Source organism: Quercus robur, chromosome 11, assembly GCF_932294415.1.
Source record: "Quercus robur chromosome 11, dhQueRobu3.1, whole genome shotgun sequence".
In the NCBI taxonomy this organism is placed as follows: domain Eukaryota; kingdom Viridiplantae; phylum Streptophyta; class Magnoliopsida; order Fagales; family Fagaceae; genus Quercus; species Quercus robur.
In genome coordinates, this window is record NC_065544.1 from 53,011,370 (window position 1) to 53,030,351 (window position 18,982).

At 37.7% G+C, this 18,982-nt stretch overlaps 2 protein-coding genes across 18 annotated transcripts in view; both read right to left on the bottom strand.

Annotated features, from left to right (window-relative positions):
* Window positions 1-6,702: 6,702 nt before the first annotated feature.
* The window catches only part of LOC126704559 (serine/threonine-protein kinase STY46-like), a 38,226-nt gene continuing 25,946 nt past the window's right edge, over window positions 6,703-18,982 (bottom strand). For 2 of the 15 annotated variants that reach the window (XM_050403537.1, XM_050403552.1), the window contains one exon: window positions 6,703-7,105. In XM_050403537.1, the coding sequence (XP_050259494.1) occupies window positions 6,983-7,105 (123 nt within the window). In that variant the 3' untranslated portion in view covers window positions 6,703-6,982. Of the gene's footprint in view, window positions 7,241-7,469; window positions 7,524-7,633; window positions 7,813-8,652; window positions 8,817-9,502; window positions 9,679-9,820; window positions 9,889-12,791; window positions 12,897-18,982 lie in introns of those variants that run through there. The other 13 variants (XM_050403544.1, XM_050403543.1, XM_050403542.1 and 10 more) reach the window with 13 other exon arrangements.
* On the bottom strand, window positions 9,598-18,153 carry LOC126704557 (mechanosensitive ion channel protein 6-like). Of its 3 annotated transcripts, XR_007648222.1 has the most exons (8): window positions 15,995-18,153; window positions 15,532-15,655; window positions 14,666-14,959; window positions 14,375-14,577; window positions 13,945-14,246; window positions 13,355-13,405; window positions 9,821-9,888; window positions 9,598-9,678 (listed from the first exon to the last, which is right to left on the bottom strand). XR_007648222.1 is itself a non-coding variant. In XM_050403534.1 (7 exons), the coding sequence occupies exons 1-6, from the start codon at window positions 17,869-17,871 to the stop codon at window positions 13,356-13,358; spliced, it is 2,850 nt and encodes a 949-aa protein (XP_050259491.1). In that variant the 5' UTR covers window positions 17,872-18,152; the 3' UTR covers window positions 13,022-13,168; window position 13,355. The 3 variants fall into 3 exon arrangements, 2 of the variants coding, with proteins under 2 accessions (XP_050259491.1, XP_050259492.1); XM_050403534.1 differs by lacking the exons at window positions 9,598-9,678; window positions 9,821-9,888 and adding an exon at window positions 13,022-13,168 and having other exon boundaries at window positions 15,995-18,152; XM_050403535.1 differs by lacking the exons at window positions 9,598-9,678; window positions 9,821-9,888 and adding an exon at window positions 13,054-13,193.

Sequence of the window (18,982 nt, forward strand, 5' to 3'; positions counted from 1 at the left end):
ATGAAATAAAGCAAAGGGAATTGTTACAAAAGAGTTATGGCAGACAGGTGTAATATAACAACAACGGAAGGAAATGTGCTTACTGTTAGCCAGAAAACAGGAAATACTAAATGAAATAAAGGAAGAAGTAATGCAGCAATATAAATGAAATATAAATAAAATGATAATAATAAAGAAAAAGAAATAACACTGATGCTTAATAAAATAAAAGGAATAATAGTCAATCTGCCATGCTTGATTTTCCTACGAAGTTAAGTCCAGGAAGGGAACCACTCTTCAATGCGGGTAACCACATGTAGGGGCCTTCTCTGTGTATGGTGTATTGGGCTTGGGCTGCCTCCTGCGGTGATGGGTCCGAATATTTCTGAGTAAGGGAGTTGGGGTCGGTCCAATTGTAACTCAACTTGGACCGGTTTGTGCACAAACTTATGCCTTGTCTGCCAGGAGTAAACTTATGGCGAGCAGAACTGCTGCAGACGAGTTACGGCAGACAGATATAATAATGACCAAAACAGAGTATTCTGACTATTTAAATAAATGGCTATGTATTCCCTACTAATAGAGCATGATTACAGTCATAATGATATCAATCACAGAGAAAAATGAAGAAAATAATACTAGCTAATCAAATGGGCATAAATCAAGTTTTAAACTTAGTCTGCCGAAACAAAGCCAAAGAGGGGAGAACGCCTCTTCTCAATGCAAATAATCCCCCAGGAAAGAGATCCTGCCGTAGGGATTAATGGCTTTGAGGGAGTCGGACTTGAATGGTTATTGCCCAAAAGGAAAGAGTCCTTGTTTACGTTTTGGAAGAAAGTAAGATTTGAAAGGGGAGAGAGGGAAACTGATCTATTGGTGCATGCCCATTGAACTAACTCTCATTTTTCCTTAGTTTCCTTTCTTTTCTTCTATGTTTTCTTTCTTATCTTTTTTTCTTTTCTTCTTGCTTTGTTTTTCTTTTCACTCCGTAAAAATACTCTGTTTTTCGATCCCTTTTACAGGGCACAGCAAAAGCCTTTTTATAGTGCCTGCCGTGACCAAGGTTTTACCATTTTGTCCCTTAACCGCCTCTGTCTGGTCTGGACGTACTTGCCGACCACCAGAGGTGTGTGCTACTCACTCTTGCCAGACAGAGGCAGGTTTCATTTCTCCCTCTATCGCAGTACTTTTTTCCTGCCACGGTATAAATGCTCTCTCTCTTCACTCGCAAGGCATGCACCCAACGGTTCCCTCTAAAACTTGCCTCTTTTGGGTGGTCTGTCATCCCAACAGGACGTACATCCCAAAAGGGCTTTGGGCAGGAGCCACAAATAGACCTTTTCCCCTCTCCCCACCACCAAACCATACCCCCTTTACTTCTTACCTCTGACCCATGGCTCCACCATGTCCTATATTGGCTGGGTACAGGCTGGTGGTGCCTGGGCCTTGCGCGTGCTTCCCTTTCAGATATGTCCAAGAGTCTGCCTGCCTCATGCGTCTGCCGTGATCTGGAGACTCTCTGTCTGCGTTTCCTGACCCTTTATGTGGGCTTTTCTTTGGTTTCCCGCTCCATTCAGGAGCTGGGCTTCGTATGATGATGGGCCTTACATTTCTTTGGCCTACTTTTGATTTTCTTTATCGCCTGCTACGTTGAATTGTTATTCCTGCCGTAATAATTTAATCCTGCTGGACCTCTTTTTGGGCCAGCCGTTCATCCCTTTTCTCAGTGGCCTGTTATGGGCACTGTTTTGCTTTTACTCATGGGCTCCTATGTCCCTTTGGGCATCCATGGCCCGATTACTTTTTTTGGGTTTCCTCAGCCCGTTTGCTAATTCCACACTCCCATGGGCTTTTTACTAACTTCATTGGGCTTCCCTGACCCAATAACCTTATTCTTATCTTTGGGGTTCATGGGCCTGCCATAAACCCCTTACTCTCTTAGTTTGCATTGCCTTAAGCCTGCGGTGGCCCTTTCTCACTTTTCTACCTCATACACTGCCCATGGGATGCTATTTCTTTCTTTCCTGGCTTCTTTGAGCCCGTTTGCCTCTTCAAGACCCATTTATTTATTTGTTGGGCCTGTGATCCATTATTCCTGCCGCTTGGGCCTAATGGGTTTTTTATTATTTATCTTGTCAATTCTTTGTAGTCCTCATTATTGGGCTTTTCTGTCTGCCTGGGCTTCCACAAATGGCCCTCAACACCACATAAGGGGATTCTATCATGGAAATTATCCACTTTGAGAGAATGAGCCTAAATGACTTATCCTCAAATTCCTTAATTCTTGCTAGAGGGTAGGCTTTTAGAGGGAGAGAATGGATTAGTCTATTAGTGCATGTCTGCTATCACACTCATGCCTACTCTCTGTTTTCTTTCTAATTCCGTTTTCCTTTCTAAGTTTTTCACTCTCTTGTTTTGTTACTTTTTCTTTCCCTATTTCCTTGTACTTTGTGGTGTTGTTATGTTCTCTCTTTTCCCCCTTCTGTTGTTGTTCCCTGTGCATGGCAGAGGTCCTTTTTATACTTCCTGCCATGATGGATTTTTACTATTTTACCCCTTAACTGCTTTTGTCTGGGTGTGGGTGTCCAGTGTCCTTCCAAACCACCCACTGGTCTGTCAGCTGCCCAGCCACCACTACTTATCTGTGCTAGTCGTGCCACATCTCATTACCAAACAAAGAGTCTTATTTTGTTTGCTTGCTCATTGTGGCATTCCCATCCGGATAAGGGTGGGCATTCTCTCTCACTATCTCTCATGGCATGCACCTAGTGATTCCAACTCATATTTCCTTCTTTTGGGTGGTATGTCATCTCAGCAAGACATTTTCCCTAAAAGAGTTTGAGCGGAAACCCCAAAATAGGCTCTCCCCTTCTCCTCACCACCAGACCATACCCTCTCTTACCTCTGACCCATGGCCTACCACTCTTATATTGGCTGGGTACAAGTTGGTGATGCCTGAGTTTTGTGTGTGCTCCACTTTCATGTGTATCTATAACTTGTCTGTTGCTCATGCATTTGCCATAACTTGAAGGCTCGTCTGTGCATTTTGCTGCTCGTTCTTGACCTCTTGTGGTTTGAATGAGTCTCTGAGCCTTCATTCTTTATGTCTCACTTCCTTCCTGGGCTCGGCCTTACTTGATTGTGGGTTTTTCCTTCCCTAATCCATTCTTTACCCCTTTTGCTGGTCTGTTGGCACTTCTGCCATGCTATTTTGTCATTCCTACCATGATATTGTTTGACCCGTGCTTGCTGGACCTCTTTTGGGCCTGCTGTATGCTTTCCCTTTGCTTAATTCCAATGGCTCAGTATTATCATTGGGTTAGTATTCATGCTGTTTCGGGCTTCTTTGGCCTGTTCCATTACTTCCAGGCTTCCTTGGCTTATTTCTGCCATTTAGGCGTCATCAACCCATTTCCTTTCTTTGGGCATCCTCGGTCCATTCCAATTCTTTATTTCCATGGGCCTTTGCTAAGTCTTTTAGGCTTCACTGGCCCAAATTATCGTATCCTTTACTTTTGGGGTTTATGGGCAATCCCACCAACCCCTTACTCACTTAATTCATTACTTTAGGTCTCTTTGGCCCATCCTTGCTTGCTTTCTTTCCATTTCTCATAATGCTCATGGGTTTACTACTTCTTTCTCTGGGCTCTTTTAGGCCCGCTTGCTTTCTTTGAGGCCCATTTGCTATTTTCTAGGCCTATGATCCATTATTTCTGTCATTCGAGCTTCTTCCTGCTATTGGGCCTCCTTGCCAAAGTGGGCATCAACAACAATCAATTTGGTCCATATATTTTGGTAGCAGTCAATTTGGTCTCTTATATTTTCAACTTATAACTAATTTAGTCATTACCATTAACTCACTAACGAAAATTACTTGCGTGGCAAATGGTTTACATAGTTGGCATGTCTAATATTAAAATATAAAATGATACGCTGACGTTTCTAAATTTTACTGGCTACACCAGTTCTTACGTAGCAAAAAAAGCCACATCAGCTTTTATTTATCACTTTTTAAAATTTTCTTATAATCTTTTTAACCAAATGAGATTTCTTTTTATTTTCTCAACTCTCTCACAATCTCTGCAACTTCATTCTTTAGTTTCTCTTTCCCTCTCTTCTGCCTTCATTCTTCTCAATACTCAATTCTCAACGATCGGCAAAGTCAGTCCGTACACCATTGACTCTGTCCCCAAGCCTTCTTTGCAACCACTATTTGAGTTGCCCATTGCCATCCATCTACTGCCTCCTGTGTAGCCTCCGTCGCAACAACTCAATAAGTCTTTTTAGTCCACAACTTTCAATGCCTACATCATGGGCTTCCTTAAGAACAAAATCAAGAATAGATGATTTTGGAGAAGAGTGAGAAGAGATTAGGAATCTCTAAGTTAGGAGTGAAATCGACGACTCTAGGTTTGGTGGATCTAGTCGGAGAAGAGGATTTAAGATTGGAGATGATTCGTAAGCTTGGGCTAACTCTAGGAACTGAGTCGTGGCTTTGACATGGAATAAGCTGGATCTGGGATTGTGGTGGTGGTGGTGCTGTTACAGCACCATTGGGGTTTGTGGTGAATCTAAGTTTGTTGGATTATTGTATGGAGGTGCTGGGTTCGGGGATTTGTTTGAATTTGGATTATAGTTTAAACTTAATGGCATAAGATTTGCAGTGATTGAAGGCCAAATAAAGTTAGAATCAATGTAATCTATGTCAATACTTGATATTAAGGTAGTTGATAACATTCCGGCACCGGCCGGTATGTACAGTACTGGTACATATACCGATATCGAAACGTCAACGTTTCGTACCGGTTTAAATACCGGCCGGTACTGGGCCAATTTCGAGCAATACCGGCCAGTACATAATTTTTCTTTTTTAGTTTTGTAATTTTTGAATTTTTGTAAGGGTGAAATGGTAACTTATTTGCATTAACTTATTAGTATTATTTATTTTTTTAGTATGCAATGAACAATTAAGCTTTCTATTTGTTATATTGTATTTTTTTTAATTGATGTTAAAGTCTAAAATCATGAATAATTTATTCTGATTTGAGGTAATGTTTTATGGTAAACTTTTATATTTATTATAATATATATACACATACACACACACACATATATATATATATATATATATATATATATATATAAAATAACGGTATACCGATATTGACCGGTATCGAAATATATCATTCCACTAGTCAAACCGATACAGCTTCCCGTACAAGATTGACTCCCTTGCTTGATATGCCATTGTTGGACTTGATCATTGTTACAATACAAAGAAATTGCAAGAAAGAAAAGACTATTTGTTAAGAAACTATAAGAACATAAAAAATAAAATTGGTAAGATAAAAAAGAAACTCTGGTTAAAAAACTGTAACAAAAATAAAAGCAAAAAAATGGTAAAGAAAAGACAAGTATTTTTAAAAACTGATGTGGCCCTTTTTTTTGCTATGTAAAAACTGATGTGGCCAATAAAATTTAGACACATCAGCATATCATTTTATATTTTATTATTAAACATACTAACTATGTAAACCATTTTTCACGTAAGCAATTTTTGTTTGTTAGTGAGTTAATGGTAATGACCAAATTAGTTGTAAGTTGAAAATATAAGGAATCAAATTGACTGTAACCCTAAAATATAGATACCAAAATCGTGTTTTCGTCTAAAAAAAATAAAAATAAAAAGAAAAAGAAAAAGAGTAAAGGTTAAAAAGATAAAATGTGAGAATATTTTGCGAGGGAAATGAGATATTGCACCAGGTTGCAGTACCCTGATCGCAACCTAAATAGGAACTAACTTAGGAGCTTATAACCAGAGCTATTCTAACAAGACTTAGGCCGTTTTGTTAGAGTACCTTTGGTCAGAGTTTAGTCTCAATAAGCCGTTAGTACACTACCCAAATCCCTGTGTTCTAATTCTAACTTAACTACTAATTCTTCTCAAAGAAAAAGGAACTTGAGTCTGAGTCCCACATCGCCCAAGTAGGAACTAACTTAGGAGCTTATAACCAGAGCTATTCTAACAAGACTTAGGCCGTTTTGTTAGAGTACCTTTGGTCAGAGTTTAGTCTCAATAAGCCGTTAGTACACTACCCAAATCCCTGTGTTCTAATTCTAACTTAACTACTAATTCTTCTCAAAAAAAAAAAAAAAAAAAAGGTTGCAGTACCCTGATCGCAATCCCAGGTTCTCAACACACAAACCACAAGTGTGTACATGAACTAGTGGACCCAACACTAAAGCAGATAAGAACGGGACAAGTTTGTTGTATTGTCTGTTAAAGTAGCTACCAAAAAATTGGACCTCCAATGGGATAGAGAATCCTGGCGAACCATAAAACATGGGTTCATCTTTATCTCTTTGCACTGTCCCTACATCCATATCGACCATAGAGACCTTTCTTTATGCCATTGTCTCTAGGCAGCTTAATAAGTACATCCAGTCAGAGCCACCGAAAAGAAGTTACTTGGGGGCTGTACATGCACCAGGGGACATGTCCAAATTTCTTTGTTCTCGTTTCCATAATGAGGGTAAATCGTACCAACACCCCCTGAACTTTTCCCCCCCTAACATTAGCCCCTATCTGTCGATGCTCCATCCAAATTAGCGGTGAAAAAAAAAGGGTTTAGCAAATCTTAGTGCATTAGCATGAAAGTTCAGGAGGTGTTATTGCAATTTACCGTTGAACACACCACATCACTCGTAAAAGACAAGAACTGGTGAAAGAAAAATTCCCATCAGTAATTTCTTATTAAAAAGCCGCAGAAGATTACAACTACTCTCCTCCAAACCATTACCCCTGCTTATAAATTGATATATGGTATAACAATATCTATAAGGGAATGGCCGGTTAATAGAATGGATAGAAGTAAACATATCAGAAAGGATCAGAAAAAGATGATCATTTGAACAAATACTGTACATACTGATGTAAAGAATGACAAATGGTCTGCATGATAAATCCTACTGTCCATGTTAACTGAATTATTATCAGTCTTCATTAGTGATGACCCCTTCTAAGAACAGACAGGAACCCTCCAGATGACTTCTCCTTGTGCCTTCCCTCTCCTTTGTCTCCAACCTGTTCCGTGAGCATTGTCATGCATTCATTACAAGAACTTAACTCCTTTGCCGTTTGTTGCAGTATCTCTATAATTTCAGAGAAGTCTGATCTTAATGCTGGATCTTGCTGCCAGCATTTCTCAAGCAGCTCAGCAAGCTTTGGATGAGTGTGCTTTGGGATAATAGGCCGTAGACCCTGGAAAGCATGGCAAAGAAAAATGTAATTTATGTTTACACAACCAGATATATTCATCCAATCAAATAAAGACAACCCATTTTTGATTAAGGGTAGGCACTAAGCCAGTTTGGTAACTGGTCTCAAAGCTTGAGCTTTGATCGATATGATTTGAATATAGTTCAAACATGACATCATTTGCAAATGGTAAATACACTTATTCAACAATGATGTTCAGAAATCAGTTTACCTTCTGAAGCACCCCTACAGCTGCTTGCAATGGGGTTAAGTATTCATATGGAAGCTGGCAAGAAAAACAAGAGATACTTTATTGATTAATTGAAGGGGTCAAATGCAAGAAACAAGATATACTCAATAAAATTAAGGAAAAAAAATGCTACTACCAAGCAATACCTTTCCAGTTAGTAGCTCCCATAACACAATTACGAAGCTAAAAACATCAGCCTTGTGATCGTAAGGCTTATGTTCTATAACCTTCAATGCAAAAAACGACTCTGGTAAGAAAATGACAAAATGATCACTCTCCTAGTAGAAGATGAAAAACACTCCAAATAGAAGATGGAAAACAATTGCTGCCAAGAAAATAATTAATGTTATAAATCCATTCATAATAAGAAAAAGCAAAACTCATACAGCAAGAAATTTAGATGGCTATTAGCTGTTTTCTTGTATGCCACTTCTCATCAAATGTGTTTTTTCTTTTCTTTCCAATTCCTTTTTCCTCGCACTCTTTTACAACAACTAAAAAAAAAATCATATCTAACAAAAAGTCATACATGACAGAAGGATGAGCAATCCTTTCCAGCACCAAAGAGAAGTTTTCACAGAAAAACCTGGAATGTCCTGGATAAAATATTAAGGATTTCAAAGACAATTTTTCTCCCCTGACTGATCCACAAGGCTTATTTTGGAAACAGTCTTGTATTACAGCCACTGGCCTGATACCAAATTCATTATCAATATTATAAATTAAGTCTAAGATGTTGATTGCCTTGAAAATCAGTATCATGGTAGACCAAGAAGTCCAAAACAATGTAATGCAAGCCCATCAAATATGATCACATGGCCTAGCAACTGTAGCAGACCAATATCCCACCATTTCAAATGGATTCCTTTTCTACCAGTTGGTCAACAGACTCAACACAACAACTTACTAACCTACTGTCACCCACATTCCACTTGAAATTGATAATGTAAGCAGGAATCGAAAGAAAATTTAGTAACTTCATACCCAATGAAAATAGCCACATAACACATTAAATTCAAAAATGGCTATTTAATCCCATGGTTATTGAAAATTGTAATAAGCTATTCCATACTGTTCTCACAACAAGAAGCATCACATAAAATTTCATAAAAAACAAATGTAATTAAAAAATATGTAGGTTTTGGAAAGGCAGATGTCAGTATACATTGGAACACTTTCAAACAACTTCTTATAATTAGAGGCTCCCTGATTTAATATAAAATAAATTAATACCTCAGGAGCCATCCACCGATATGTTCCAGTTTCTGCAGTCATAACTCCAGATTGAGTTTTTACTCTAGCAACCCCAAAGTCAGCAACCTTAACAACCTGGAAGGCAAAGCATATTATAAAACCCTCTTTAACAAGCATGCAGAACAATAGACAGTCATGGAATGAGTGTGAAAGCTTCATCAAAATTAATCCAAATGCCTTAATAATGTAATACCACTGAGAGAAACAAAAAAGGTTGTTACAAATGGATTATGTATATGTAGGTACTGAGGTACACGAGATTTCAGAAGCGCTAGATATAGCTGGAGTAGTTCTTAAAGTAAAGCAAATATAGATAGAAAACAAAGTAGAATAACTGTTTTAGGGATGCAAAATAATTTCAGTCTACCCATAACAAACTTAAGCACAAGTAAAAATCTGAAACAAACAAGTTGCAGTATCTTTTTTTATCATCAACTTGGTAGACAAGAAACTACCATTACTATGTAAACACAAATAAGGCCTTGTACATGCTGGAATTTATAAAAAACAAACAGACCATTCTATGATGGAAAGACTACTGATTTTACCAAGTATGAGATGGTCAAAACCTTTTGAAATATTAAACCACCAGAGATCCTTATCAAGACAGAGATTATGCGGATATCTGCACTGTAAATATATATTGTGGATTTCTAAAATACACTCTGCACAAAAATAATACGCCAAAACAAATATTTTTTTTTTTTGATAGGTAAGCAGAAAACTACATAGATAAGCATACAAGATTGAATGCCTTTTACCTCATTTTCATCCATCAAAAGATTAGCAGCCTTCAAATCTCTGTGGATTATATTATTTTTGTGCAAGTAGTCCATTCCCTTGGAAACATCAATTGCTACTCTGATCAAGGATGGAAGCTTGAAAACTCCCTTTTGTTTATGTAAAAAGTCATACACACTTCCACCGGGCATATATTCTGAAGTAAAAAAAAAAAAAAAAAAAAAATCTTTGAGATGGAGATGACATTAATAAAAAAAACTCTAAAAGAACAAGGTACCAAAATAATTATTTATTTTTACTAAAAACCAAATAAAAATTGCAAATGCATTGGAATTCACCTGTTATAATGCACAAGCTTGGAGGCTTGGTACCAATGAATTGTACAACATTTTTATGTCGAACTTTTCTGTAATGTTCAAAAGAAGTTTGTTAAAGTATGCTAAAGAGTCAAGCATTCCATAGAGAAATTACTGTAGATCCTGCCACCCAGGGAGGGTGTGGGGGTGTTCCAAAATAAAACAGTGAAGTTAAGAACTGACATTATAAATGCAAACATTTAAAGAAGTAAAAAAACAATGTTGACAAAGACATCAAAATCCAATTGATGCTTTTCATGTGATAAGTTCTGAAATATACACTTCTTGCTATTTGTTATTAAATAATATAATTAACCCTGTTCTCCAGTTAACTGTAAGAAAAATACACATACACATCCTTCACAAATCTTTCAAATGTAAAGATCTCCTTCACTATATGCACTACATCGATTGATGCATATTATATGTTACATGATCAAAATCAAAGCCTCCACTTCCATTTTCTAGAAGAGGTGTCTTAATAAAGAAATAAAGATAATGCTTTTTTTTTTATAGGTAAATTAAAGATAATGCTTATGGATTATGCTTGCTCATAAGTAAGTTTACATGGGTCAATGAAAATGAAGATGCTATGTGTGAGAGTGGGCTTGGGATTGGTTAAATGGGGATGGTTTTTGGTTCACTCAACTATAATTTTGAATAGTACAATAATTAATTTATCGATTATGGTAGGGAAAATGGAGGTTATGGTGATGGAAAATTGAGGTTTTGGTGATGGAGCAACTCGGAGCACAAAGGTCAGGAGGGTGGTGGTGTTTTATTTTATTTTATTATCAGTAATAAGAGTAATATTATTGATGAAAAAGGAAGGGAAAATACAAGCTGTTCGTGATGATGAACAAAGAAAAGCAGAAACAGCAACCAAATAGAAAAGAAATCAAGAGGCAATTCTAAGAGAAGAATTTATACAAGTTAATCAGGCAGGTGGTGGTGTTAATGGCAATTTCAAAGGTTGATACAAGTTAATGTAAGGAAAATTTGATGTAGGATAAAAGGAGAGCTTAAAGGGTTTTCCAATTTCACGTTTTGGATTTAGTCGGATCAATACTTAATTTACATCAAACTCATAAAAAGAAGTTAGCTAGATTATCAAACTACTCCATCTTAACCATGTTTAGATGGGGGAAACCCAAAAGGGATGGTGGTTTATTATATGTCATTTGGGAGGGAATGGAATGGGTAGCATTTCATTTCATTCCACTCAGCTCCATTTTGGGTTCAACGCCCACTTTGGGCAGAATCAAAGGAAACGTAGTACCAATTTTTAATGAAGAGTTACACATGCGACCCACAACCTCACCCTCCCCAAAGAACTTATAAGGGGAGGAGGTGTCAGTTGAGCTAGGGCTCATTGGCAAGAGAATGTAAAGCATTTAAAAAAGCTTTCCTTTTGAAATTACCTTCCTTGGATTCTAAATAAGAGCAAGAACAATCAACTTTTTTAAAAAGTTACCTTCCATTTCTTTTCTTTTTTGATAAGTAACTAAGAATTAAAATGTTTCCCCACCTTAAAATGAGACAAACTTAAAAATGTACCAAGATGGAGCTGAAAATAAGACCCATTAGTTGAAAAACTCTATGAGGGTTCCAAATAAAATGAGAAAAATTACAGATCCATTGGTAAAAGAGACATGCCTCATGAAAAACGCAAGCAAGGTGGGACAAAAAGGAGGACTCAAAAGGAAAACCCTAGAGAGAAACCCCAAACCAAAAGAGGTAGAAACATCCAAACAATATATACAGGAATTAAATAACCTTTTCAATTTATTACCAGTATCAATTCAGTTTTCTATACATTCTTATATAAACTCCAAAATAGACAGATAAAGAAAAGAAAGGATTTGAATGTATGATATCTAAGATTAATTTAGTATATAAATACAAGGCTTCTAGAAAGAAAATTTAAGAACATTTTGTTGAGAATTTGATCTCCATATGCTTAAATCAGATACATTTTGCTTGTTTTCAACAGATGATTTAATGGTCTCATTTTTAACTTCATTGTGATATGCAATAAAATCATTTCTAAACCTAATTAACTACAATAATTAAATTGTATGTGAGATCGTTCACCAATGTGCTCTAGTTCAACTAGCTCCTCCACCCGTCTATAAGTTCTTGGGTGAAGGGTGAGGTTGTGGGTTCAAGAGTCATTGGATTTGAGAGAGAGAGAGAGAGAGAGAAGAATGTTAATAAGTAGTCTGAAGTAAGAATCACATCATAGTTACTTACATAAGCTAATTGGTATAACTCAAGGGAATCAAACAAGTATTAAAGTAAATTTAAGATCACGAAATAAGTAGAGCTCGTTAAAGTCTTTGACAAAGAGTTGAAAGTAGGGGTAGATAATGTTGTCATTGAGTCATCCATTTTTTTTTTAAGATAAACAAGTTTTGGCCCCAAGGAAAGAGGAACAGTAGTGACCTCCACTTCATGAGGCAAAGGTCCCCACCGATTATGCTACTCCCTTGGGGTTGTTATTAAGCCATCCATGTAGTTTCAAAAAAGTGAGTATTCAAGGTCGTCAGTAAAACATCACAGAATTTCCTATTGTTTTCCCAAAAAACGAAGCTAACCCAGTGTTAGTAAAAGTGCATGTGCAAAAACAGAATGAGCACTGTAGTTGAACTCAAAACCCATCTACATCTCAACTATTCTATACCATTGTTGAAATATATGATTTGGGTTTTTAAAATTTGAATTTTGACGTTGATCTACAGTGACAAAATATAATTAAAACAAAACTTTAGTTCACTGCCAATCACTGCTATGTTTACTCTATTGTACTGCATGTTTTTCCACAGAATTAAGTCTTCATCTCTAATGCCAACAAATAATTATATTAAGCCTAGCTACACAACCTCAACAAACAAGATATGAAGAACATATATCCCAGGGTCAAAATTTAGGCAAATAACACAGTTCAACAGACCTCATTATAAAGACCTGTGCAAACTCTCTCTGCATATCTGAAATTACACGCTCAGGCTTGAGGACTTTAATAGCTACTTCCTGACTACAATATGTACCTTTGTAGCTGATTCCATTAAACAAGTTAGTTAACTGAACACAAAAAAATTAGTGTATGCCTAACCAAAAATAAGAAGAGTAATAGGTGTATGTGTGAACTTACAGGTCACCATATGACCCAGATGCAATTTTGTTTCCAAACGTCAGATGATTAGGATCAATTTCCCGTACATCAGTCCCATCATTAGGTATTGTCAAATGATCAGGTTCACATTTGATCTTTGCTAGATCAAGCTTGCCTACAGGAGGTAATGATTGAGGATTTGGCCAAGCCTGCCTCTGAATAGCAACGCCAAATTCCAAACTGATTATGGATGCATTGTTTATTTGTTCATAATATAATTGACAAGGGGAAGGAGAATAAAGAATAAAGAGGAAAAGATAGATGGCCAGTTGACATGGTAAAAGATAGTGCTTATTGCCAGCTATCATACTTAAAAGCAGAAATAAGTTGCAAGAAATTACCTCAAGTTTTAAAACCTCCCTTTCCAATGCAGTTTTGAGCTGTTCCGTGTCCTGTTTCATCCCAACCAAACTCTATTAAGAAATGGTTGAGGGGGAAAAAAAGGATTGCTTTGGTATTAAAATTTAGAACTCAAATTAGTTAAAACTTCCCAAGGTGCTCCATAGCATCTGGGGCCAAGGCCCTTTTCTTCTTATGTACTCCAATTAAGCCAAAAATACATTTACCTTCTCAAATTGTACTATGATAAAAACTGATGTTTATTGGTCGAATAAACAGTTCCAAGATCAAATTTGAACTTATGTTCAGAGAGAGACTCAAATTCCTTATAAACCATTGACATATGTTTCAAAAGAGAAATAGAATAATGCGAAAAAGATAGAAAGAAATTACTCTAGTTTTATAGGTACTAGGTTCATAATATATAAAAGCCTGAAGACTATATTCAGACAAGATAAGCCAACTAAACAGAATCATACACAAAATCACTGTCATTTTATACAGAATGCTACTCTATGAAAATGGTGCCTTGCAAGTCCATTGCCAACTGTCATATGCATACCATGGAGATACAATTAGTTGGCAAACTTGCCTGTTTCCTCACTCAAACGCGTATTTTCCACCCTAGTGGTTGGAAGCTGGGTAGAGATCACAGGAGGCATGGCGCAGACATTAATGTCAACTGGAAGCAGGCGGTATTGAATGTCAAGCTCACGGAAAATCTTAGCCATCTCTTCCATCAAAAGAGATCTCCTTACAAACTTCTCACCCATGTCTTGGTAGTTCATTTTGTGTGACAGCCACAAGGCCAACCTCAGTCTGTTTAACTCTTCAAACTCCATCAATACAATCATAGGTGCAGCACACCAGTGCTCCTCCTTGCTCTCAACATAACTGCAGTGGCAACAATAAATGAAGAAAAGAATCATCAACTCAGATACTTACCTAGCAGGTGTACAGTCAACGTAAAGTGGCCTAGGCATGAATCATAGTGACCTAGCCATAAATCATTTTGTACATACCTAATTATTCTTTGCCTCATAGCTGCAATCTTATCTGCAGGTGTTGCTATATGGACACAGAAGTCAATGGCATCTCCCATGTCGGGACTACGATAGAAGTTATTGATGGGCTTAGTAGCAAGAACACTGTTTGGGTAAATGACCTTTGTATTGTCATATCTCAGAAATACAGTAGTCAAGATGTTCATTTCTTCTACAACCATCTGAAATTTATTTTAGAACATATTAGTCCCCACACATAAAAGAGCAAAAACTTGCAAGATATTAACACAGTAAAAGATGGAAAATTACCTGAACCCCTTCAATTTCACACCTATCTCCAACATCATATGGATGCATTACAAATAAGAAGATGATTGCTTCAAATACTGTCTTGCAGGTGTTTCCAAAAATAAATGCAACGAGGACGAGCTGAGAGCTTATGTAGAGAAGAAATTTGGTTGTGGCAATTCCCAATATCAGAAGCCAAACCACAAATATGCCAAGGCCAACTAGAATGTTCAGCACTCGATGAAGCTTGTTCACGGCTGTTTTGGTATCATTCAACGTCAAAGTGAGTGCTCTTCGGTCTCTGAAGGCATTGACCTGGAACAATCAAATACATTACCATTATAAGCACCGAGTAAAACACAAACACAACTTTGTCAAAATCAAGATCATTTTTAAGAGGGCATCCACATAATATGAAAATAGACATTGTTTGAAGATTTTAACTTTCTTATGACCAAAAGAACATAGCAAAGATTTTAACTTTCTTAAAAACGACATTTTCATCAAATCTTTCTAAGCAGTTAACCTTGATGGCATGTTCAAATAAGAGAAAATCACCAAAAGTGTCTAGAGCATTGATGCTCTAATCAGTTTTTTTATAGACCAGGCTTCTAAAAATTTGTATATCCCTATCTAAAACTGCTGTGATCAACTATATGATCAATGCTCAATATATGTGGCCGCAGATTTCACTGCCAGGCTTCTGAGTTCCCTGATGCTTGAACCTTGCTTGGAAGGTAAAGAGTAACAAAAATGCATGCAGAGGAATGCACAAACAAACTTAATCATGATTATTCCAACTTATCCACTAAGAGATTCACTTCTAGCATTGACCAAGAAAAGGAAAAAAGCAATAAAAATTAAACCATTTCTTGCCCAATCCTTACCACCCAGTTCTTCAAGGATGATTTACTGATTCTCCTGGTCTCAGAGGCTCCTTCAAAGAGACTCAAGGTTTTCACAGCCTCATCTTCTTTCAAGAAACGCATCAAGTCCTCCATGTAGATGAACCTGACAGAGAAACAGTTCATTGAAATTGATTAGGAAGAGTGACATCATATATGCATGAGAAATCAAGTTAATGATAATTACAACAGCATCATACGTTCTCCATCAACTTAACAAATATAACAAAGTAAATTGAACAAGAAACAGAATGACTCATAGTTTTCCATATCAGGAAGCAACAATTAATAACAAAATTCATCACATAAGTTCAAGTACACGCGATGAAAGAAAATAAGGCAACATTGCAATAAAAGAAGTTTCAAATGGAGAAGCAATCATCGCATCACATGATGCAAATTGATGGACAACAATTGAATCAATGTCGAAGGAGTACGGACTTACTTGGACTCGTGCCTAGCAACATTCTGAAATATTTTCTTTGCTGCGGCTTTCGCCTCAACTTCACTCCTAATCTGCGTAGAAAAATCATTGTCCCCAGAAGGGGTAGTTTCCAATACCTGCTCATCCAATGTGGTAATTGTCCCATGCCTCACAATCCTCATCAACCTCTTCATATTCCTCGCAGACACATTCTTAGGATTCAACTTATGTAAAAGATCAATAGTTATCCCCTCATCCCCCTTCTTCGACATTGTCCTTGACAAGTTCCCACTCATCTGCAGCCCACCACTCCCAATAACCCTTCCACTCCTCATCGAAGGAAAAGCATTCGCCTTCAAATCCGGGGGCATAGGAGCACTTGCCTTCAAATCCGGAGGCATAGTAGCACCTGCATTTTGCAACTGCCTAACCTCATCAACAAAATTAAACTCATCATCCTCCGCGTTCTGTATCTCAATCAAAGGCGGCCCGGACAATGTCTCGATCACATACTGATTAAACAAAGACTCGTGAATCCTATCGAAATAAGTACTCACATGGAAAGACGAAGCTAAAACCTTAACCACAAGTGTCTTAACCAACCAAACAAAAGTACCCACCAACATACAAACCAAAAACTTAGTAAAATACTTAAGCTTATCACTCTTCGTCTCCCTCTCAACCTTCTTATCAAACAAAAAATGCCAAGCCATCAAAACAAGTCCCAACCAAAGACAATTCTGCACAGGGTTTCTCACCCCATATATAAAGTAAAGCACCCTTTTACGCAAAAGGAAATTCCTTTCAATAAAAAACACTATAATCCTAATACCCCACCCAGAAACCAATCTCCCACAAATCAAAACCAAAACCAAGACTTCCCATTTCCACAGTCTCAATTTCCACACATTCTTGTGCCACAAGTCATGTATGCCAAGCGTGCAAGCCAAAGCTCCTATAATCACAACCAAGCTCAGCCACTGCAAAATAGTCCATGCATTTACATTCCCACATCTGAACTCGTTCGGCATATCATCTTCCAAAAACGGGTCGTCGTCTTCGTCGTCCATTTTCTTCAACATCCCGGATCGGACCTGACCCGACCCGGGCTCCCGACCCGACCGCTTTTCCATTTCAGCGGGCGGCGGGTCCATCAATCTCGACTGATTTTTCGCTCTCAACAATCTCGATTTCCTCTGAACCGACGTGTTTGACGTCCACGTCACCCCGTCATTGTTGTAGTTGTTCTTGTTGCTGTTGCTGTTGCTGTTGTCGTCGCTGCTAAAACGGCGTCGTACTGAGTCGTTGTTTTTGTTGGGGGTGGGGGTTGAAAATTCGGATTCTTGAAACGACACCCGGAGCTCCCTCGAGGGTGTCGCTTTGAAGGGGGACTCGGAAACGGGAGGCAATTTCCTGTCGTTTTCGTGGCGGAGCTCGTCCATTTCCAAATCCATATCCAACGCCATCTTGCCCGAAGCCTCTTGCTTGTGCAAGAACTGCTTGATCAATTTGGACGGTGGATCTTTCTCCTCCTCCGCCGCCGCCACCGTATTACTATTCTGGCCGCCGCCGCTTCCGCTGCCGCTGCCTTGTCGCACGAAATCAAAACCCGACTTGGCTTGGTCTTTCCAAAACTCGTAACTATTCTCTCTCCAAATCTTGGCGCCAGTAGTTGCAGAGGCTTTGGTCGCCGAGGAATCTCCGTCGTAGATCTTGACAATGACTTCTTCGCGGTGGCTGTGGCTGTGGCTGGGGTGGTCAGACAAATCAACGGCTCGCATTGAGTCGAGGATAGGGAGGTGTTCGTGGCCATGGTTGGATTTATCGGCGGAGAGCTTTTTGAGGTGTTTGTAAGAGTTGTGGGATTTGTAGGATTTTTTTTTGAGTGAGAAGTTCATGTGAGTCAATGGAATATTTTAGGGAATAAAATCTTTAATAAAATAATAATAATATTTTGGGAGAGTGCTAAGTGAGGACTGAGGAAGGTGTTGGGGTTTGGACTTTGGTGCCGGAAGCAATGAAAAAGTAGGGGCATTTGTTTAAGTTTTTATAAGGAAAGTGTGTTGACGCGTGTTACTTTTCTTTGGTTGAGTGTGAAGTAAAATATGGAGAGTTTAAGCAATGAAAGATTTTTGCTCTCTCAAGAGACAGAGACAGAGTTTGTTTGTGCAGCGGAGAACATGTGGTGCCAGAAGACTCGGGAAAAATAAAGAGAAAAAAATGGTCGTCATGCATGAGGTTTTTATATATTTTAGGATTTTTTTTTTTTTTTTTTGGGTTTTGACTTTGAGAAAAAAAGGTCTTGATTTTCTTTACCATTTACGTCAGTGCTACTTCTCTTTTTCCTTTTCATTTTCCTTTTTTAGTAAATTTGTAAATGACACTTCTAAAGTTTGAATTTGACTAAATTTTACATCCCAATATTTTAGAAACTTGATTTTATATTTTGAAGTTTGATTTCACGGGTGTTTGGATCACGTCCACATTTGGACGTTTTACGTTTCAACCTTTTTTTTTTTTTTTGGGACTAGCGCCTAGTGCATTGTTCATAGGATATAAACAATGCATTAAGCATATGAACAGTATTTTTTAGTGTGAACAGTAACCGAATTTTTTTTATAATTTATTTTCAGCCAAATAAACAATATTCAAACGCACCATTTATTGACAATTCACTCCCTACGATTAGTTTCTGCAATTAAGTAACATATCATTATGCTGATGTATTTTATTTTTGTCAAATCAGCCTCTAAAACTACATTTTTAAGTGATAAGCAAGTGGAGAGCTGGCACAATCAAAACTATATCATTTTATGTCTAATTTGGCAATACGGGTCAGAATTTTCTAACCCGACCCGAACTCAATTTTTTGACTCGAAACAAAAACGGGTTGACTCGTGACCCGACCTAGTTTTTTTGCAGGTTAACCCGATCTGATCCGGATAACCCGTGACCCAACCTGTTAAAAAAATTCACTAATTTTTTTTTTAATTACGTCATGATATTATG